The sequence below is a fragment of the Xyrauchen texanus genome, chromosome 11 (genome assembly GCF_025860055.1).
Source record: "Xyrauchen texanus isolate HMW12.3.18 chromosome 11, RBS_HiC_50CHRs, whole genome shotgun sequence".
Classification (NCBI taxonomy): domain Eukaryota; kingdom Metazoa; phylum Chordata; class Actinopteri; order Cypriniformes; family Catostomidae; genus Xyrauchen; species Xyrauchen texanus.
Genome location: NC_068286.1, coordinates 42,076,592 through 42,100,774, shown reverse-complemented (window position 1 = coordinate 42,100,774; position 24,183 = coordinate 42,076,592). Strand labels below are relative to the sequence as shown.

At 40.0% G+C, this 24,183-nt stretch overlaps 1 protein-coding gene across 2 annotated transcripts in view; it reads right to left on the bottom strand.

Annotated features, from left to right (window-relative positions):
• The window catches only part of LOC127651744 (protocadherin Fat 1-like), a 112,444-nt gene that overhangs the window by 31,260 nt on the left and 57,001 nt on the right, over positions 1–24,183 (bottom strand). For both annotated transcript variants that reach the window (XM_052137725.1, XM_052137726.1), the window contains exons 6-11: positions 23,193–23,332; positions 10,385–10,660; positions 9,900–10,110; positions 5,189–9,256; positions 3,856–4,052; positions 3,202–3,355 (exon numbers count right to left, since the gene is read on the bottom strand). In XM_052137725.1, coding sequence (XP_051993685.1) covers positions 3,202–3,355; positions 3,856–4,052; positions 5,189–9,256; positions 9,900–10,110; positions 10,385–10,660; positions 23,193–23,332 — 5,046 coding nt within the window. The remainder of the gene's footprint in view (positions 1–3,201; positions 3,356–3,855; positions 4,053–5,188; positions 9,257–9,899; positions 10,111–10,384; positions 10,661–23,192; positions 23,333–24,183) is intronic.

Below are 24,183 nucleotides of genomic sequence, written 5' to 3'. Positions count from 1 at the left end.
CCTAGCATAAATGGTGCTGGCGATTGGTGTAACGGACAAATAGTTGAGCCAGGATCGTATAAGGGGATCCCCTGTAAAAGCACCTCTAGGAAGAAGTTTTTAATTTCCCCATGATAAGGCGTTGCCACACACCTGCGAAGTTGGTCCGAGTTGATCCAAGATGGCGGCGCGGTAGCACGCAGCGGCCACTCCGGATCCAATATGGTGCTATCTTTGTCGCTTAGCCCGGCACATGGACATCGGAGCAACCGGTGTTCGTGTCTACCATCACCAGACACTGTTAAAATATAAGATTCATTCAACAACCAAGCTGCATGATGATCTGCAGGAGTTGCTACACGAACTCGGCATGCTGTGGAGACCAGGCCTCCAGTCCTCGGCGTCACCTGATGCCGGTGCCCGGGGGATGCCGGAAAGCGAGGCAAGAGGGCGGGGGTCCATGCTAGGCTAAAAACAAACCCTAGCCGGCCGGCTCTCCCGTCTATCCTGCTCTCAAATGTTTGCTCCCTGGACAATAATCTGGACTACATCCGACTCCAGCAGACTACGCAGCGTGAGCTTAGAGACTACTGCGTCTTTGTTTTCACGGAGACATGGCTCAGAGATGCCATTCAGCTAGCCTTGTTTCATGCCGACAGAAATGCAGCTCTGTACGGTAAGACTCGCGGTGGTGGCTGGTGTGTTTACATCAACACGGAATGGTGCAATAACTCTACGCTAGTCTCTAGTTACTGCTCATCGCTGGTGGAGCATGTGACTGTTAGATGCAGACCTTTTTATTTACCACGGGAATTCACCACTGTTATTATAACCAGAGTTTACATTCCACCCAGCGCTAATGCTAAGGAAGCGCTCTGTGAACTGTAAAGGGCTATGAGCGAACTGCAGAATGCTCACCCTGACGGACTGTTTATTGTCGCCGGAGATTTCAACCATGCAAGTATGTGGACTTTGCAACGAGAGGGGCGAACACGCTTGATCTTGTTTACACAAATATCCCAGGTGTGTACTGGGCAGAGCCCCGCCCCCACCTCGTCTACTCAGACCACATCTCTGTTATGCTAATTCCAGCATACAGACAGCTCGTCAGAAACCGCTCCAGAAGCAGGTAAAAAACCTGTCCAGCAGGAGCCATTTCTGCTCTTCAGGACTGTTTTGAGTGTACTGACTGGCACATGTTCAGGGAGGCTGCAACATATGGTGACTCTACCAACTTGGAGGAATACACAGCATCAGCAAGTGCATTGATGATGTCACCTTCTCCAAGACCATCACCACACGCTCCAACCAGAAGCCGTGGATGACTGCGGAGGTGCGTCCGCTGCTGAGGACCCGAGACTCCGCCTTCAGAGTAGGCGAAACCCTAAGAACAGTGAGGGCCAAACTGTCCCGCGCCATCAGAGAGGCAAAGCACTCACACGCCCAGAGAATCCACAGTCAATTCCAGGACAGCGGCGACATGCAGCGCATGTGGCAGGGCATCCAGACCATCACCAACTACAGGACAACATCAGTTGCCTGTGACAAAGATGCCTCCCTTACAGATGCGCTGAACAACTTCTATGCTAGGTTTGAAGCACAGAACGACGTGGTGGCGAGGAAGACCACCCCTGCTCCCAACGACCAGGTGCTCTGTCTTACCACGGCTGATGAGAGGAAAACTCTACATAGAGTCAACCCACAGAAGGCTGCTGGACCAGACAACATTCCTGGCAGAGTGCTCAGAGGATGTGCAGACCAGCTGGCAGATGTTCTTACCGACATCTTCAACATCTCTCTGAGCAGCGCCATCGTTCCAAAGTGCTTCAAGGCCACCACCATCGTCCTCATGCCAAAGAAGTCTTCAGTGTCCTGCCTCAACGACTACCGTCCCATTGCACTCACACCCATCATCATGAAGTGCTTTGAGAGGCTCATCATGAGGCACATTAAGACCCAGCTGCCCCCCTCACTAGACCCACTGCAGTTTGCGTATCGTCCAAACCGTTCAACAGACGACGCAATCGCCACCACCCTCCATCTGGCCCTAACCCACCTAGATAAAAAGGACTCATACGTTCGAATGCTGTTCATAGACTTCAGCTCAGCATTCAACACAACAATTCCTTAGCACCTGATTGGAAAGCTGAACCTGCTGGGCCTGGACACCTCCCTCTGCAACTGGATCCTGGACTTCCTGACTGAGAGACCTCCATCAAGTTCGCCGATGACACGACCGTGGTGGGTCTCATCAGCAAGAATGACGAGTCAGCATACAGAGAGGAGGTGCAGCAGCTAACGGACTGGTGTAGAGCCAACAACCTATCTCTGAATGTGGACAAAACAAAAGAGATGGTTGTTGACTTAAGGAGAGCACAGAGTGACCGCTCTCCGCTGGCTGATCTGATTTTGCGAATAGAAATTAGAATGAATTGCAGAGTAAAATAGCACTTAAAGTGGTAGCGGTCAATGCTGCAAAAAACAAATGAGCTGCTGTGGCAGCTTCAATTGAATAACAAGATTATTTAGACGAAAGAGTTGTTCTGATGAGGACGATTGCTTTGCAGCAAAGTAGCATCCAACAATCCGAGACTCTTGCCCAGGTCTGTTAGTAGGCAAATGGGCGAGGCCAAATGCCGGAAGACTCGATGCCACGTAGAGGTAAGCAGCTGTTTATATATACTTACTCTGGCAGTGTGATTGGTCAGATTAAATGTATTTGCTCCTCCCGAACTTTGTTAATAAAACTCCATATATACAATATTTTATGAATGTGCAACTTTAACTAGGGCAACAATTCTTATCTAACCAACCATGTTAAGTTAATGTGGTCCATAGAGGGTCAATTACATACAACAACAAAAAAAAAAACAATGATGACTTGCGGTTCAATAAGAGAGTCCGAATTAAATTCAGTAACCACTCTGACCGATTCAGTGAATGACTACAATGACCCAAGAGTCTTTTTGATAGATTCATTAAAATAACCGGCTCAAAAGAGTAATTCATTTATAAACCAAAATCATCAGATTACAGTGGTCATACCACATGTTTGGTTTTTTGTGCAAGGTCAGTGGAGACAACCTACTGGAAAGATGTGTTGTCTTTATTTTATTTCACAGTACCTGACCCTTTTAACTCATTAAATTAAACTCACAACTTAGGTAAAATGTGATTTTGTTTTGTAAAGGCCCAGTAGATTCAGCACTGTTACTAAACTACCTGTTTCAGAGTCAATGCTGAAGTGCTTGGAGCCCGGTCCCAGCAACTCGTAGGAGATCTGCGCATTTGAACGGATGTCAGCATCTGTAGCAGAGACCTGCAGGATCAACCGGCCAGCAGGGGAGTCCTCTGGGACACTCTCTGTATATAGAGACTGCAAAGAAAAAACATGGAGACATATGAATACAGGAAGTGACATTACAGGTCGGATAGGGACAAGAAGAAAAACAAAAGGAAAGAAAGTTTAGTAGTGGAGAGAATAATGAAAAGAGGAACACAAGATTTTCCCCATAGGAGTTCAATTAAATTACTTTTTTTTTAAAGAGGAATACAATATGCAATAGAAGTGCATTAGCCTTTACAAAAACCACTGTAAAACTCTCAAGGTGCAAAATCACTCTCTTTGTTTCTTAAATGCTGCATTTCACAAAAGGACCTTTCAAATCCCTCCTGACATTCTCCCTTTTTCTCTAAATCTCGTCCCTTTTAGCATGCACAGCAGGTAGGCGCACCCTCCCCTTCTTTCCTCCTTAAACTGACAGTATCAGACTACATGACATTTTGCTGCAATGCACTTCTTAACACACACACACACACACACACACACACACACACACACACACACACACACACACACACATAACTAATTCATACCTTCTCACAAATTGGGCTATTGTCGTTGGCATCTAAGACCTTGACTTCCACCACAGCCTTGGCTGTGAAGGTCCCATCAGTGGCAGTAATGTTCAGCAAATAATTGTCCCTCTCCTCCCTGTCTAGAGGCTTTCGCACTGAGACCTTCCACTCGCCTTGAGTGTGCTCAATGCCGAACTGTCCCAAGGGGTCTCCACCTTCAGAGAGCAAATAAGAAAAACATTGATCATACTAATGAATGACTATGTATTTTCATATTTTCCAATGTAAAATCTAATGCATAAAGTATTAAATTAAATTACAGCAGACCCAAAAAGTATTTGCATTTAAATGTAAGACTTTTATTAAATATTAGCATGGCATCTGCAAATCTGCATAAGATGTTTTGTCATTACCAAATTTTCTTTACTTTTCTTTGTGCAAGGATTTGTAACCAACATTACATTAACTATGAACATGCTCCACGAAGTCCGACACAGAAAGTGTCCAAATACTTCATGTCTTCATTTTTAACAGTATCTATCCTTATCATTTCAAACCTAACACTCTTCTTTTTGTGAAATATTTTGCTTAAAAAGTGTGCTAGTGTCAACTGTCTTTAAAAAATTGCCACTTGGTTAGCCGTTCTGTTATCTAATGCAGTCACATTCATAGATTCTTCAGTGACTTAAGTGTTCAGGCACCTCTTGGAGCCACTGTACTGTGTATCTGCATGTAATTCACGGAGCATCCGACAGTTGGGAGATATTTGTTCAATGAACACTTTGCAGTTTTCATCAAATTTCATCACTTCATGATTGCTTGGACTACACAACATTAACACAAAGCATCTATGTAATTCAGTAGCAGTGTGACTTGTTATGCCAATTTCTGTCATCACTCAATGATCAGTCAAAGATGAGTGGATGTTATGAGACAGTTTTCACGAGCCAGGAAGTGCTCATCTCATCTCCTGCTTGGCAAAGATGTTCGCACTAATTAATTAGCACCAGGGCTGAAACGTTCCTGCTTTGTTTCACAAGGGTTATTCGGAAAAATATTACGTTTTCTATTTATAATTATTTGTGATCTATATATTCTTAGCACAGCAATTCTTCAAAATGTGCATACATGGATATTTGTTTAAAAAGAAGATATTTCTACTTTGGCTTTGAGTGTCTTCTTAAAGATAATTATTGATACAATTAATTAGAAAAAAAGTAATTTGGAACAATTTGAGGGTGAGTAAATAACTGAATTTTCATTTTGGGTGAACTATTCCTTTAATGTTGTGTCAGTCAAGCAACAGATAAAACTAAACTGGTAGAACAAAATCAACATCAGACATGCTTACCTGTGATGAAGTAGTTGATTTGTTTGTTATTGGCCTCTGTGTCCAAGTCTGTGGTGCTAAGAATGGCAATGACTCCACCAGGTGGGTCATCTTCGCTTACTGTGCCCTTATAGATCTCTGCTGTGAACCGTGGTGGGTTGTCATTTACATCTACCACTGTGACATCCACCTTGGTACTGGCTGTTAGCTGTATTTTGTCTCCACGGTCACCGGCTAAAACAGAAACTGTGTATTTATTCCTCTTCTCACGGTCAAGTTCCTTCAATGTGGTAATCCATCCAGTCTCACTGTTGATGGCAAACAATTCTGCTATGTCCCCTGACTCTTGGTTGGGATCCAAATTGTAAACCACTTGACCATTAGTGCCTGAGTCCATGTCTGTGGCTTTTACCTGTATAACGGAGGTGCCACTTGGTAGATTCTCCACTACAAAAGCTTCATAAGGATTGGACTCAAAAAGTGGTTGATTATCATTGACATCCTTGACCTGGATGCTAATGTCCACAGAGGATACAACTTTGTTGCCCTCATATTCACTTTGCGCTTGCAGGGATAACTGATACCATTTGGTGCTCTCGTGGTCCAGCTTCTTTTCCAGCATCAAAGATCCTGAGTCTGGGTCAACCACAAATACCTCATCCTGGTTGCTCTCAAGAGTATTCCCTTTCACCAGACTATAAAAGACTGGCTGATCACTCTCAACCAGAATGACATCTATTTCTGAACCAAGAGGAAGATCCTCGTCGATGGCAAATCTGTAGTGAGACTCAATGAATTTTGGCACAGGGACCTCTGGAGCAAGTATTCTGACATAGACTGGAACAACAGAGGACTTAGTGGGATTTCCACCATCTTTTGCTCGTATAAGAAATGTGTAGAGTTGGTTCTCCAACCCAATTAGGCTTTCCTTGGTTACAATGACACCACTGAACTGGTGGATTTCAAAATTCTCCTCAACATTATCTGCTTCCGCTTCAATAGAATAGGTGAAGTCTGCATTACTGCCTTCGTCCATGTCGGAGGCTGCAATCTTAAGTATACTTGTTCCTCTAGATACGTCAGAAGCTACATTAACTCTGTAGTCAGCAGCTCTGAACTGTGGGGCATTATCATTGATATCCGTTAAAATCACATTTACAGTGCAGAATCCAACTTTGCCACCACCATCCTTGGCAATTAATGAAATTGGAATCACTTTCTCCAGTGCATTTTCTCGGTCAAGAATCTCCAAAGTGAAAATCTCTCCATTTTCAGAGATGGAGAACTTGTCTTTGGCAATATCATTGACTATATGGTAGGTGAGTCTTCCATATGTGCCAGAGTCATCATCTGTTGCTTGAGCCTCTGCCACCAATGTCCCAACTGGTGAGTTCTCAAGAAGCTCAACCACATAATCCACCTGGTTGAAGGTAGGATTGTGGAAGTTAGCATTACTTACATTAACCTTCACAACAGCTGAGCTCCTGAAAACACCATCTGACACCGACACATTAAGGTTGTAGACACACTCCATATGGGGTTTCCGGTGGTTAGATATGAATATGGCCCCAGTGTTTGGATCCATTGCAAAGTTCTGCCCTTCGTTTCCTGATATAATTGAGAACTCAAGCCTACCACTATCTGATCTATCAGCATCTGAAGCCTGAACCTGGGTGATGAAGTGGCCACGGGGTGCCAGTTCACTGACTGTAGCCTCATAGATATTTTGCGAGAACACTGGAGCATTGTCGTTCAGGTCTTTTACATCAATTAACACAGTGACTTCACTGGAAAGGGCAGGCACCCCACCATCCACTGCTCTAATTATCAGCTTGTGCGAGGACTTCTCTTCATGGTCAAGCATGTGAGCTGTCCAGATTGTGCCTGTGTCTCGGTCGATGCTAAAGTATTCTGAGGTCTTGTCTTTTTCTTCAACAATCTGGAAAACAAGCACTTTGTTGTGACCTGTGTCTGCATCTGTTGCTGAGACTTGTAATACAGATGTTCCAATTACCGAAGCCTCTGAAATATTTGCATGGTACAAATTGCTATTGAACACAGGTGGGTTGTCATTAATGTCTTCCACGATTATGTCAACAAAGACTTCGGCTTTGGCACCAGTAAGTGAGTCTGTGGCCCTAACGCTGAGCTTATAGGCTGGGTGTGTCTCAAAATCCAAAGGCTTCACAACCTGAATGACACCAGTATTGAAGTTGATAGAGAACTGATTGAGAGGGTCCCCTTCTGTGATTGTGTAAACGATTCTAGGACCTTCAGATTCATTGGCCTGTATTTGTATGACAGGTATCAGTAAAGGTATGTTCTCTGGGATCTCCAGACTGTAGAATGCTTTCTTAAAGACAGGCATTGCTTTGTTTACAACTATTATTGGCACTTCGACAGTTGAGGAAAGTGATGATTTACCTCCATCTCTGGCCACAATGGTGATTAAAAGTTCAGTATTAAGGGAGTCCTTCTCAAGCTTCTTTTTAAGAGAGATTTCACCACCCATACTGATCTGAATGTACTCGTTTAGCTCCTGAAGGTGGTAGCTTATCTCAGCATTTCTGTCTATATCTGCATCAACTGCAGTCACCTGTGTGATAACGTGACCCACCTCAGTGTCAATCTGCACCAGTGCCCGATAGGGTAGGTTGACAAACACAGGTGGGTTGTCATTGGCATCCTCAATTATTATAGTAACAAGGACATGGGCTACATCAGCTGACTTGTCTTTGGTCACCTCCACCACAATAACAAATACACCTTGATCTTCCCGATCGAAGGGTATGCCCGTGGAAGAAAGCACTCCTGAGGTACGGCTGATCTGAAATCTCTTATCAGGATTAAGTATGGAGTAAAACAAAGGTTCGTTGACTTGGTTTCCAACTGCTGCAATTACAGCTAAAGTCTTCTTCTCTAAGGAATTCTCCATCACAAAGGCCTTGTATGTTTCTTGGGTAAACCTCAGAGTGCTCTCCTTATTCTCTCTGACATTTATTTTTACAAAAGTTGTTTTAGAAAATCTACCATCAGACACTCTAACTCTTAGCTCATACCTGCTTCTGAGCTGAGTGACATTTTGAATAGTGATAACCCCAAAGACGGGGTCCATTTTAAACTTTTCTCCAATATTGCCTTCAACAATGGAGTAAAAAATCCTGGAATTTGCACCTGAATCTGTATCTGTGGCATTAACTGTGATCACTTCCACACCTTTGTAAGTTGGCAGCAAGACTGTGGTTTCATAAAGGTCCTGGCTAAACTGAGGTGGGAAATCATTGATGTCCAGGATTTCAATTGTCACATTGGCAGCCTTTTCCGCAAAGTGACGGGGGATTCCCATGTCGTGGACTTGAACGGAAAAGCGGAACATTGCTCTTTGCTCGTAATCCAATTCACTAATGGTTCTGATTGCGCCAGTGCTAGAGTCTATGGCAAAATAATTATGAGCGAATGGTTCAACAATCTGATAGACAAGCCTTGAGTTAGCATCACGGTCAATGTCTATAGCACGGATGACAAGTGGTGTGTTGTCTTTGGTGAGGACTGCACTGTTAACAGGAGAACATTCGCTGACCATTCCTATGAACTCATCTTGAATAAATGCTGGAGCATTATCATTCTCATCCTTCAAGTGAATCAGTAGAGTAGTGTTACTAGCCAGACCGGCCATGTTAGTTCCCTGAACATTTAGTTTGTATGATGGCACTGACTCATAATCCAGAACTGAATGAGTCACAACCACTCCAGAGTTGGGGTTGATATCAAATGCTCCATTCACATTTCCATCTTTAATCTGGTAGAACACTGACGATTGGCTCGTAGCAGTAACCAGACTTACAAATGTTCCAGGAAGTGCAGTTTCACAGACCTCAGCAGAAAACTCCTTCTCAGTAAATTTAGGGACGGCATTGTCTGAAACAGTGACAGTTATGTCAACAACAGCTGTAGCACTAAGTGGTGGTGTTCCTCTGTCAGAGGCTTTCACTGTGAGCTCAAATCGGTTCTTGTTGCTACGGTCAAACTCCTTTGCCACAGTAATCATGCCCAGTACAGGTTCAATGGCAAAAGAATTGGCAACATTTCCTAAAGAGAGAAAAAAAAAAAGATAAAACTTGCCCAAATGTATTGATTTTCCTTTTCATAACTGTTTAGATCTCATGGATGCATTCGTTCAAACTGACATCTTATTGAAAATGTAAATCTGTTTACATTGAATTTAGACTGTAACCATCGTTTAGATATTCTGTAGAGATTTTGTTTTAGTTGATTTATCACCTTTCAATCTTTGACTCATCAGCTGCCTGAGCTTCAGTCATTTGGTATGTTATATGAATGCTTTTTGCAATCTCTCTCTCTCACACACACACACACACACTCACAGTACTTTTCATTTAGCTTCCGCAATCTCAGATATTTAAAATATGTGACTTCTCTAAAGGACTTGTCGTCAATTATGTGCTATGCTCCACTTTCAAAACTCTCACACAATTTGGTGGGCTGGAGGGCCTTTGGCTGCCATATTTAATTTCTCCCACATTTTGAAGTGGCCAGCATGGGAAGTGCTGAGGCTTTCACACCAAGGTCAGATGATAAAACAACATTGGCATGAAAACATTTCAAACAATTTCATATATCTTGGTCTTATGTACGTAATTTGAATATTATGTAGTTTACTGGACCAAGTGGACATAAGTAAAGAAATTATCAAATCAATCAGATTAAGTACCTGACTCAATGCTGTAGACAATCTCAGCATTCTGGCCTTTGTCTTTGTCAAGAGCCATGACCTGAAGCACAGCAGAGCCGACAGCAGCAGACTCATACACGCGGCCAGAGTAAGGTGAGCCAGAGAACCATGGTGCATTGTCATTGGTGTCCTGCACATTAACAATCACACGCACCAGGTTGCGCTTCACAGGAATGTCCTGATCTCGTACCTGCAGTGTGGAGGGCAGAGAGAGGGGTATAAAATGTGCAATTCTGCTACCTCTAATTTAATTAAAAACACATCAAACACTTTAGAAAAAGAAAAAAAAAAAGATGCAAGCATATAAGATATTTGCCTAAATTTAATCAAAGAGAAAACAAACTCTGCCAAGACAGTTTATGGTGAGTGATGGCTGACTGGCATAGCTTTTTCTAACTCAATCAATAAGACAGATGATACAGTAAAGTAGGTATCAAAGTAGTTAGCAGACCACGTGACCTTACCATTACAGTCAGTGTATGTTGATGCATGGTCTCATGGTCTAGTCTTTCTGCAGTGTACAGCAACCCGGTTCCAGGATCTAGTCGGAACTTGCGTAGACTAAATGGATCTGTGCTGCTGAGGAGGGTGAAGGTAAGCTTGTTCTTCTCATCCTGATCTATAGCTGTAATTCGTAGCACCTCTGTCTCAGGTGGAGTATCTTCAGGGATATTCACTTCATACTTTGGCTTAGAGAATTGGGGTCGATGGTTGTTGGTGTCAATCACTTTAATAAGAACCTGTAAAAAGAAAATAGTTTAAGAATTGCAAGAATGAATATGTTGGAAAACGTGTTACTGAAAGTATGAAGCCTTGTTTAATAATGTATTTACAGCATGACAATTTATTTTTATTATACATTTTCCTGTTCTAAAACTGTTTTCCAAAGTATGCAGTAATAGAGAGCGTTTCCAAATGTATGCATTTTCAGTGGAGGAAAACGTTCCAGTGTGGAAGAAAGTGTTTCAAAATCAATGTGTTTTCAAATGGACACAAATCAGTGTGGGCATGGCCAAGAAAATATTCAAAGACAGAAAGAGGTAGATGAGCATGACAGTCAGGATGGCTGACTAGTCATCCAACAACTGACTAGTCAGTTAGTGTGGTCAACAAGTGAGTTTTTTAGTGAAGGTGCATTAAAAGGGTACAGAGCTTCAACTTGGTGCCTGTCATCACAGTAAAACCCTCTCTAAGAAGTTCCTTTTCTAAATGAATTCCTTTTAAATCACTGCAGCCATCAGCCACCTTCATTACAAATTTAGTACCTTCAACAAGGAATTTCAAGACAATTACTGTCAAACTTGAAATCACCTGTTGTTAGGAATGTTAGTTATAATGTGTAACATGTAGTTCTGTTAGTGAAGAATGAACGTACAGTCTAAATAATCTGACAAATCACCTTTTTGAAGGTAATGCTGCATTTAGCATAGATATATTGCTAAGAAACACGTCTTATTAAATACCCTAATTATAGAGGGCTTCTTTAACCTTTTCATGAATAGGGTCTAAATTCCCCTGCAGTGCTCCCTGGAGTGAGTTATTTTTGCACGGGTCACTGTACAACTGTAGAGGGGGGTGTAGATGACTATTTTTTATTATTATTATTTCTTGTCATAAAACAAATACTGTATATAATATAGAAAACATATGAACAAAAGGGTTATGACTGCTGTGATGTATTTGTTTTATTTATTTCATTTTTATAGCTGTAAAAATAGCTGTAAATAATATCAGCAGACCGGTTTGCCTATATTCAGTGTTTGACTTTTCAGACATTGTGTGGGTGGGTTTGGGTGGTTCACAAGGACAATATTTTAGTTTAAAAACTGGTAACCACAAGGGTATTATGCTATAAATGTTGTTTATGAGAACATTTCTAGTGTCCCCACAATTCAAATTGCTTAAAAAAATAACATACTAAACAATGTTTTTTTTGTAAATATAAAAATGCAGAACATTTTTTGTGAGGGTTAGAATTAGGTGTAGGGTTAGGGGATATAATCTATAGTTCGTACAGTATAAAAATCATTATGTGTATGGAGTCCTCATAAGCATAGCTGCACCAACATGTATGTGTGTGACAAGCACATATGTAAACAGACTTGGCTGCGTGCATCAGATAATCACGCTCGATCAGCATGTTTTCACAGTGAATATACAAGTTTTAAACTGTTATCATGGTGCTTTTGTGATAGTTTGGCTGTCTGTTTCAGAAAACAAACATATTATTTGCCTGAAAAGATTGTTTGAGTTGCTGTGTGAATAAAAACCACATCTGCACCTAATAAGTAGACATTAGCGGAGTGAATGGGAAGATTGCACGTTTAGATGTGATGGCTGTGCATATACAAGCAGTGAACTGTTATCGTGGTACTTTGGTGACAATTAGGCTTTTTGTTACATAAAATAAACATAGTTTGAAAAGACTCTTCAGATTATCTGTTTGATTAATGACAACTGCTACTAATTTAAACAAATGGCAGCATGAGTCGGAGGAAGATCGCGTTTGATGTATTGACTTTGCTTATAAGAGCTGTAAACTTTTTATCGTGGTCCTTTGGTGATGTGTTGGATGTACCATATAAAATAAACGTATTCTGTGGTTTAAAAGACTGTATGAGTAACTATTTACTTGACCAGTGCAGCCTGTGTCAGCATGAAAGCTGACTGGCTGTTGCAGAAACACAATTGTGTGATGCTATTTTGTGGGGCCCAGTTATGTGACAGTACATAGGAAAGGGTTAAGAAATATTAGATGAATGAGACTAGTCAATGTCAACCTGCCAACTAGTCAATGTGTAGCTGTGAACATTGCTACATGAATATGCACTACATTTGTGTTCTCTGTCTCTGTAAGTGATTAGAACTCCTATAGTGGTTGCTTGGATATTGCATTGATCAATACCTATATTAACTCAAAGCAAAATTTTAAATGCCTGGTTACTTTTTGCTTCCATTCTGCAATCAATGTTAACTAACCTGCACACATACAAATGAGTTGAGTCTGGGTGATAAGAAGGTTGTGATAAAATTACATGTAGATATTTTCTATGGTTAATAGGGAGTGATTTTATCCAGAATGTATAGGGATGTGTTTCATTAAAAGTCTAACACTAACACGGTCTAACAAAGAGGGAAATGCCAATGTTATTCCACTGCATACTTATGAGTGTGTTGAATATTTAGCAACTGCAGTTCTTTTTACACAAACACACAACTAATGGAATTGTGAACAGTGAAAAGATCATTTGTGTGGCATCATTCCGAGACCCAAAATCGCACACACATCAACTGGGTGCCTTTTTTGTTTATCTAAGTCAACCTTTCGTCTGTGTGGCTTCCGGGTGAGGATTAGTGAATGGACAGTGAGCTCCTCTGACAATTCCACCAGAATAGCTTTCATACAAGATTGAGTGTGTGAACGGACATGAGCTATGTTAATACAACCAGACATCGTTTTATGAAGCCAGGATGGAGAACAAAGGGATGAACAAAAGTATTAAAACTAGTGTAAATTTAGCATGTTATCAATCAGGGGGCGCTGTTTTACACAAAACAAACAAAAAATGGTTAGAGCTCACTGGATACGCTGATGCAAAGCATACTCTCCCAATCAACTGGCCATACATATTTGTCCTGGGACAGTTCTGGAATATTAAAAAGTTACTGAATGAACTATGATCTCAATATGTATTGCAAGGTCATTCTGCAAATACCCAGTCAGTGTGAAAGATCACTGTGTTCTATATTAGGCATTAAAAGGTTTAAACATCTTAAAATGAGCTGATACACATATACTCAAAATAAGGGCGGTGTCTCTTCAATCATATATCAATATATTGTGAAAAAAAATATATTTCATGATATACTAATAATACATGAGATAATTGTGTCAATAATTTTATGTAAGTGTGCATCCATGTACATTCATCCATCCATTAATATGGTCAGAGCAGCTTCTAAGAGGGCACAAAAGAAATTCTCTCTCTACGTTTTCCATAGTTCAGTTGCAATTCAATTATCCAATCTCGATGCATCACAATGTTTTATATCATATATCAACATATCGTAGCTGTAACACATCAAATAGACATTTTGGCTTTGTACATGTGCTCTCAGGGTATAGCACAGAGTGACTCTTCATCGTTAAGTTTGGAATGATGTTGAACACTGTATGTGGCAGCACGCCTGTTAAATCTGTCGATTCGATGTGGGAAAAATATTTACCACTTACCATTTACTTATTTACCATGTTTGACGGATGCTGCCTAAAAAAAGATGTCGTTGTTAGCTTGAAGTTGCTGCCTCAGCTGAAGATTAGACTGTGTGGGTTAGAGTGTGTGCAGTGCTCACACTCATCCTGACAGCATCAGCATGTCCCATGTCCCTGAAGAGCACGTTTGGTTTTATCGAATGCCAAAGGTCAAGGGAAGAAAAATCTTTGCCTTTTTCTCTCCTCTGTTGCTTTTTCCTCACACATTACTCTAGAGACATTCCGACTGGCCCTGGCATCCTGGCCTTTTTTTTTTTTCAGTCATGCGTGCACAGACAGCTGATAGCAGAGGTGCAAATAGATGAAGCTTCTAGCTTGTATTTGTTTGTATCCTGCCAGATATTTCATGATGCTTTAGAAGCAGCATGGCAGGATACATGGATGTGTTCTGTGAATGTATGGGGGGGGAACTCAAAGGAGCTTCACTAATGTCTAACACACACATATACACACACACACACACACACACACACAGAGAAAGAGAAGGACAGATAGAAGGATTCGAGAGGAAGTGGTGAGTGAGAGAGTGATTAAAGGAAAAGATCAGAGAGTGTGAATGACAGATGAAGAGGGATGCATGTGTGAAAGACAGAAATGTAGAAAGATGAGAAACAGATGAGAAGCACAATATGAAATCTGAGCTAGAAAGAGGAATGTAAACTATGTGAATGAGAGTACTTGTGTGTGAATTTGATACATATATACATCAGTTGATCTCTAAATGGGGTCTATTCCAGAAGCTAGCAGCCATTTGGCCATATCTTTTGCCAATCTGATCACAGATGAGACATACTGCCAGTAAAACCAAGATATTCTAATTAATCAAGGAATTCGTTTTCTTGTCACTAAAAATGAACATTCTGCAGGGGAGAGTGTTTTTATATAAACTGCAGCAGTGCTCATTGCATCACATCATAACAAGTTGAACAATCCATCAATGTACGAAGCAAACTCATTCAGACTGCCGACAGATTATTTTCCATGCAACAGAACAATGAAATCACTCACAGAAACTTCAGATTTTCCTGCATCTTGCCTGGACTCAATGCCTAAACCTATTTCACAGGTGACAGAAGATGACACACTGGTAGTTGGTCCCGTAAATCATCCTAATTTGCATAAAGTAAAACTATTATCAAACGCCAGCTCTCATTGAAACTGAATAAGACCAAGACGCTTGTGGCTTCAGAAAGTCGCTACATGTGTGAACAGGGTTTAATACTTGACCTTTGTGGCCACCTCAATGCCTTGTTTGTCTCAGTTATGACATTATCGAATAATAGGCATGGACACACCTGAAAAACTCACACGACTGTATGCTTGTTATTCATTGGATATTCAGATGAATAATTTTCATGTCATGCAGGATAAATCTTTTGCATCATCCTGGGTAGGCCTAATACAAAGAAACCCAAAATCTTGCTCTACATAAATGTACACTCACCGAGCTTTATAAGGAACACCAGTGCACCTACTTATTCTTGTGATTATATAATCAACCAATCATCTGGTGGCAGTGCATAAAATCATTCAGATACGGGTCAGGAGCTTCAGTTAATGTTCACATAAACCATCAAAATGGGGAAGAAATGTGATCTCAGGGATTTCAACCATGACATGATTGTTGGTGCCAGATGGGCTGGTTTGAGTATTTCTGTAACTGCTGATCTCCTGGGATTTACACAACAACAGTCTCTAGACTTTACAAAAACAAAAAACATCCATTGAGTGGCAGTTCTGCAGACAGACACGCCTTCTTAACGGAGAATGCCCAGACTGGTTCCAGCTGACAGAAAGGCTACGGTAACTCAGATAACCTCTCTGTACAATTGTACAGCAGAATAGCATCTCAGAATGCACAACACGTCAAACCTTGAGGCGAATGGGCTACAACAGCAGAAGACCACGTCGGGCACTTTATTAGGACCATAGTGTTCTGAATAAAGTTCTTGGTGAGTGTACATTAAACATTAATTATGTTATGATTGGCTGTTTCTGTGTTGCGTGCCCCAGTATTTTCGCGTTCAGTGTGGACAGACAATTTATTTGTAGCTGGAATCTTGTTGCATCTCACCTTGTTAGGACACAGTGTAATGATAATGTATAAATATCTGGGTTAATGGCATGTTTTTTATTTTATTTTTAGGTTTAGTTATCGCCTCCTTTACAAAAGATAAAGAAAAGTAATTAATGGATTCTTTTCTGCATATTTTTGCCCTCAAAAAAGTTACAAATCACAAGAAGAAATGGGCACTATTCCCCAATACCCCACATGAGCCACGTTTCCTTGTATGTGACAGGTCTTAGAGAAAATGACTTTGGCACATTTACAAACACATAGAGTTGCCACACATTCTCGCAGAAGGCCTAAAATAGGATTACACAAAGCGTACATTTTCCTCCCCCACTGCATTCTTTTATTCTTTCCCAATATAATCATAATCTCATTGCCTGTCTAAAATGTGCTGCTTTTATAAAGATTGGGGTGAGAGAGAGAAAAAGACGCATAGAGATAAATGGCAAAAACAATGAAAATAGAGCATAGAGAAGGTCTGGCAAGCCCATGTGGAATACACGACTTTGATTTAAACAAAGATATGTGTCTCTGCGAGGAGGAGAGAGCTAATCGCTTCAGGGGAGGGTCACTAGACAAACAAAGGCAAATGCGAACACTGAATTTTAATTTGTGATAAAAAAACGTGCGTTTGGTGGGTTGAAAGTGTAAACAACAGCATACAAATATATCACACACAATAAAAAGAAACCCCTTCCCATCAACTGTAATCTTCTTAAAGTTCTGTGTTAATGACAGCAAAACTGGAACATGACATAGTTGCAGATAATGTATAACCAACTACTAGAGTCAAATTTGCTGCAATTGTCTTTGGCAATGAAACAACTACTGTGTTAGAAACATTGCATCCAAATGCACGAATATACTCATTATTAGGTCAATGAAGAAATAAAAGGCAAAACCAGCATCAAACAGTTTGAATCAAAAGCACATTACCCATCCATCTTTCTCTTGATTTGTAAGCCGAGATGAAAGCTTGCAGACGTACACTTTATATTGTCTCTTCAATGTTTTAAGTGCAAATATTTGCCTTATTTGTTCATTTGACCTAGTTTCCTCTCTAGCACCTGCCTGAGCATTTGCAGTGGTATTTGAAAGTGTTGAAGGGTATAAACAGGATTTTGTCATTGCTAATTAGCCAGCAAGCTGAAAACTCCTGTCAGAGTGGTCTGATGCACCTAGGACGCCTGCAAAGGAAAAACAAACTTTGTCTTCCACAGTCTTGAACAGTTAGACCAGTACTGAGGCACCTGGCAATAGCAAAAAACAAAGCCTGGATTCTGAAATCTACAGTATGTTTATTTACAGTTTATTTTAGCAGAAAATGTTTGAGTCAAATTCCACTCCAAAATAAAATAAAATGTACATACAGTATACAGTATATACAGTGTATGTATGTATATATATATATATATATATATATATATATATATATATATATATATATATATTGCATAAATAAAATGAGGCCTGTTTAAGGTTCATACAGATTTTTTGCATTGTGACATCATTATCATGACAATTTCAAATTCTTATAACTCTCTCTAGAAAAACTCTTTATTGTCATGGCATTTTTCCGTAGTTTTTTTAAAATAGTTAAGTATTTATTGGAAATAAAAAAAATGTATGTACAATAGTAATAAAAATTCGATTTTTTACATTACAGTAATGATCATTTGGAGGGAAAATATCAATGAAAATATATTTAAGATTAAAATATGGGCTTAATTTTCATATAAATAGTGTATACAGTGCATTAAGAAAGTATTCAGGCCCCTTAATTTTTTTCCATATTTTGTTATGTCTACATTCCATACTCCATAATGACAAAGTAAAAAACAGATTTTTGATAACTTTGAAACTTTTATTAAAAAGAAAAAACTGAAATATCACATTGACATTAAGTATTAAGACTCTGAACTCTAAACTTAGTCTCTCCAGTGATGTTTGATTGGGTTCATGTGGGGTGTCTGGCTGTGCCACTTGAGGACATTCGCAGAGTTGTCCCTAAGCCACTAATGTGTTGTCTTGGCTGTGTGCTTAAGGTCATTGTCCTGTTGGAAGGTGAATCTTCTGTCCAGTCTGAGGGCCTGAGTGCTCTGGAATAGGTTTCCATTGAGGATATCTCTGTATTTTGCTGCGTTCAGCTTTCCTTCAACCCTGACCAGTCCCTCAGTTCCTGCCACTGAAAAACACCCACACAGCATGATGCTACCACCACGCTTCAACGTTGGGATGGTATTGCGCAGGTGATGAGTGGAGCCTGGTTTCCTCCAGAAAACACACTTGGAATTGATGCCAACAGTTCAATCTTCATTTCATCAGACCATAGAATCTTGTTTTTGCACAGTCTAAGAGTCCTTAAAGTGCTTTTTTGCAAATTCCAAGCAGGCATTTATGTGTCTTGCACTGAGGAGAGGCTTCCATCTGGTCACTCTGCCATAAAGCCCAGATCAGTGGAGTGTTGCAGTGATGGTTGTCCTTCTGCAAGTTTCTCCTATCTTCACACATGATCTCTGGAGCTCAAACAGGGTGACTATAGGTTTCTTGGTCACCTTTCTTACCAAGGCCCTTCTACCCCGATTGCTCAGTATGGCTGGGTGGCCAGCTCTAGGAAGAGTCCTGGTTGTTCCAAACTTCTTCACTTTAAGAATTATGGAGGCCACTGTGCTCTTGGGAACTTTCAATGGAACATTTTTGTAGCATTCCCCAGATCTGTGCCTCGAAACAATCCTGTCTTTTGAGCTCTATAGGCAGTTCTTTGGACCTCATTGCTTGGTTTTTTTTCTGATATGCATTTTCAGCTGTGAGACCTCATATAGACAGGTGTGTGTCTTTCCAAATCATGTCCAATCAATTGAATTTGCCACAGGTGGATCAAAGGTCCAACCAAAGTGATTGATCCAGAGAAATCGGATGCACCTGAGCTAAATTTCAAGTGTCATAGCAAAGTGTCTGAATACTTATGTCAATGTGATATTTCAGTTTTTTATTTTTAATACATTTGCAAAATGTTTTTGCTTTGACATTATGGGGTATGGTGTATAGATTGATGAGAAAAAAAAGAATTTAAAGCATTTTGGCATAAGGCTGCAACATAACAAAATGTGAAAACATTAAGGGGTCTGAATACTTTCTGAATGCACTGTGTATATATAGTACTTTGTTGATTACACTGACTAGAAATGACTTGACTTAAATTGTAGTCAGTAACGTAATCTCTTGGACCTTGAATCTCTTGGACATGTTTAAAGTAATGTAATCTGATTGCTTATGGAATACTTTTGGATTACTTCTGACCTAATTCTTTTTTATTTGATTTCAAATGCATTTGAGTAGCATTAGCTTGTACTGGAAGTCTACATTCCCACGGAACTTCTGCAGGACCTGCGGGACCTGATTAGATTTCTTGCGGTGCGGGATTACCTTTCCAAGTTGAAGGCAGTAGTGGACAGTATTTTCATGAGATGTGAACGGGAGCAGGAGGTCATAGAAGAGACTGAAAAATTTGATGTGGATTTCTTTTTTATTATTTTAATAATTAATTAATGCAAAAATATAATTAACTAAACTATATTAAACAAAATAAAATTTTACACCAATAAACAGAAAATCAAATTATCCAGACCAGGCTGTGCAGGCAGTCAACGGGGCTTTAGAAGAATGGCAGAGCAAAGCATGGAAACACTATCAAAGTGCTATCAAAGGATGTGAAATGTGGACTGGAAAATTGTCAATTTAATGTTAAGAAACCAACCTCAGGCAAGTCAGATGGGCATCATTTCACATGTCATCTGATAATAGCAATAACGGAAAAAAATAAAACTGTTTTTGAGTAAAATATAATTCTAACTCTGGCAATTTTGGCATTAAAAATGCCATCAATGTGTGTTAACAGTTCAGACCAGTTATATTTGTGGATCAACATCACAGAATTCTCAAAGGTTTTAGCAAAAGTGCATTAATGTATGTTTGAAGCCAAGTATCAGTAGTATATCAAGTGGCTTTTATCAGGTCTGTATGTGCAATTCCAACCTCACACCACCAGCATTCAAAAACATTTCAAAAGACTTATCAAATATATATCAGTTGTAGGCTGGTGTGTGTGTGTGTGTGTGTGTGTGTGTGTGTGTGTGTGTGTGTGTGTGTGTGTGTGTGTGTGTGTGTGTGTGTGTGTGTGTGTGTGTGTGTATTTATCACTTTGTGGGGACCATAAGGATCCCCATAAGGATAGTAAAACCCAACATTTTTGACATTGTGGGGACAATTTGTCGGTCCCCATGAGGAAAACTGCTTATAAATCATAGTAAATTATGTTTTTTGAAAATGTAAAAATGCAGAAAGTTTTCTGTGAGGCTTAGATTTATGGGTAGGGTTTGGGGATAGAATATAAAGTTTGTACAGTATACAAACCATTATGTCTATGGAAATTCCCCATAAAAGATGCATGCATGTGTGTGTGTGAGAAAGATTTATGACCGAGACATGTTTGCATGCACTTTACCAAAAAGGACATATTGCTTAATCAGATTTATATTAAAGTTTGTATAAGTCTAAAAATTGACATTTTAAAAAGCAATTCAGCTGGAGAAATTGACACTAGTCATGTGGCCCCTGATCTAGAGCCAGCTCCCATTAAATGCTCAATATAATGGGCCAACAAATACAGCTGAACTGTATGCATATTACCACATCCTAGCATTGCAAACCCAGCACAAAGGGGCTAAAGCCTGAGAAAATATGAGCACAGGTCCAACCAAAGCAAGATGCAGGGCACTGAAGTCTGCACTGCACTGTGCCCTGTGAGTGTGACGACTGTAACTGATTCAAGTTGAAGGGTCTGAGGGCCCAACAATGGCTTCAGATTAAGCAGGGCCAATTGAGAGATGCTTTGAAGAGCTGGAGGGACTCTCTGCCACTGCCTTTGTGTTTGGAAATTTCTTCAAAGAGAGAGAGAGAGAGAGAGAGACTGGACAGGGGGCTTCAGTTCAGAGGATATTTGTGGCAGTTAATTTTGCATGCAAGAATGTATGTATGTGTGCACTGTGGTAACATTGGCCGCTGTGGTCTGCTTGATCACAAGAGAGTTCCGACAATGTTGCCTAAACATATCCTGGAGGGATAGGGGGCTTCTGCAACCAGTCACAATAAGGGCTCTGTTTGAGTAAGAGAGGGCACAAATGTGCCCCTCAACCAGAGAGCGCCAGTCTTCATTGACCTCTTAAGGACCATATGTAAAGATTTACTCACACTTGAAAAAGAAATCAGTACAAGTATAAACTGTGTGACCAGTTTACAAGAAAAAGATGTACTGTGATAAAAGCAAAAGTCAAAGTAAATGAATGACTCTGAAAACCTCCAGAATCAACTTCATAATTCACAATATCAAAACTCTCACAAGATAAATATATAATTTAATTAAGGTGAGAGAGCAAGACTGTCAGAGGAAAAATAGAGATGAAAGAGCAGCGAGCCAGACGGCTTCATTCTCCTCACACGCTCCAGGAATGAGACAATGTAAGATTCCAGGAACCTCGGCCAGAAACTCTCCATCCGCCAGGCCAAGGAATGTCTGCCAGCATGTTTTGAAGCGTGATATTTGAAGAACATTCAGGGAACCATCAGACAACACAAAAAAATGTCTGTAATAGCTGACCCAAATCTAATTAGAGCCATGGTCCAAAGCCTGGAATTTCGAACCCTACTTCCAGAACAGCTTATGCCCCATATGGAATCTGTACTTGCAGAACTCTGCAGAAAGCTCTGTAGATTTTCACAGAATTCAAATGCCCCAACACCCTTACAGGTTCATTTATTAATTACTTTGGCTAATTTGATTATGCAGTCAACAACCAATAAGAGTGTGGTATTTTCAGCTCTGCCTATGTCCAAAGCCTGCAAAGCCTCAGAAATGTCTCCTTAACATCATAAGTAATAAGATATTCTGCTAAAATCATTGCACAACATGTATTCACTCTCTTGTCATACCAAACCTAAATGACATTCTTTAATCTGCGGAACAAAAATGGAAATAATTTAAAGGGTTAGTTCACCAATTTATTTATTTATTTTTTTTGCACGATTGTACACTTTTGTTATTGTATACGGTAAATCTTGAACCTCAACAGCCTGGTGTGCGGATTTTACAAACACAGACACTTGCATACTGCTGCTGACCGGAAACGATGACTTATACAAGTACATAAAATACTTTTCACACCAAAAGTGATCGTGTCACTTTAGAAGGCATTAATTTAACCACTGGAGTCCAATGGATGATTTTTATGCTGACTGGCTGTCATTTTTGGAGCTTCAAAAAGGTCTGATGACCATCCACTTGCATTTTAAGGACCTACAGAGCTGAGATATTCTTCTATTTTTCTTCAAATGTGTTCTGTTGAAGAAAGAAATTCAAACACACCTGGGATATCATGAGGGTGTGTAAATAATTAGATATTTACATTTATGGATGAACTATCCCTTTTAATGAATGTCTACTTTTATTACAATGGCATTAGATAGTAACTCAATTTAACTTCTAATAAATCAGCTAATAGTAGTCCATGTGACTTGTGCGTCATATACTGAAAGTCTTCTGAAGGCATTTGATAACTTAATATGATGACCAATCATTAATTTGAGCTTTTATTGTGGTGACATCTGGTACTTACAGTGCAAACATAACCAAAACAGGAAACTTAATGGGGAAACTTTGTAATGCTTGGGATGTATTGTTCCTTTCAATTCAATGCATGCTTTTCCTTCCTTGCCATAGGCAAAACATACATGTGAAGCCACAAAGATGCACAAAAACTTTTCCGAGTCTGTCTTGTCCGTCATAGTGATTACAAAACAGAAGCCCAGGCCTCTAAGGTAAGCGCACAATGCTTTGCTTCGATAAACACTTCATTAGCAATTCAATTACCTGCGTGCTGACAGATCTGGTGCCATCTGTTGCGTCCACCGTCAGGTTGTAATGGGATTTCTGCTCTGCGTCCAGCGCTTGGGCCACAATCACCGTCCCACTCGCTTTCCCCACCTCAAATCGACTGTCAGAATTACCACCTGTTGAGAGGAGGTTTTCACCACAACCAAAATGGACAGGAAATTAGACAGCCATCATCACAAGTAAGGCAGTTGAGGACAGGGAAAGACAGAACTGCACAGGTGGCTAGAAATCAGATTGTCAGGTTTGTGGTTTAGAGGCAAATGCTTCACACTTTTGATGCATGCCACAATAATGGAAATGTTGAGTGCTATAACATGAGTGTGAAGAAACGGCATGTTGAAACACTAAGAATAACCTAGCCTTAGCAAAGCTGTTTTGGAACTGACACATTGAAAAACGAACACTAACTTTAATCAGCCATTGAGTGTTCAGTCTATTGAGTTGCATCAGTTCCAAACTCTATTGAAAGCAGGTACTACTTTCTTCTTTTTTTTCTTCATTTTGGTTCGTTCAGTATTTTTTTGTTCCGGTTCGGAAGTTCCACAGACTTCTTTACAGATGGTAACTGGTTAGAACAACATATAAGAATGGTTAAAAACATTCTTTTTAAAATGACAGTACTCTGTGCTAAGGGGTGGGTGAAATGCCAGTTGCAGTGTTTCCAGTTCTCTCAAGAGAAACAAGCAACCAGGTCTGGAAAAACAAGCCCAAAATAAGCCAATAGTGAAAATAAGCTATTAAATTTTTTCTAGTGTGGTGAATTTATCAGCATAAAAATCATAACAAGCATACAGTTAATTCAAGTATAAGTTTTATTACAGATCTGCTTCTCAGACAAAACCCAGCAGCATCAAATCTGTATGAATGCATCATATCTAACAATAATTCAGTGAAGACTTCAAATGTACTTTTTACCTCTAATAATGTTTTCCTTGTATCTGGATGAACTGTGCATGTACTTTATATA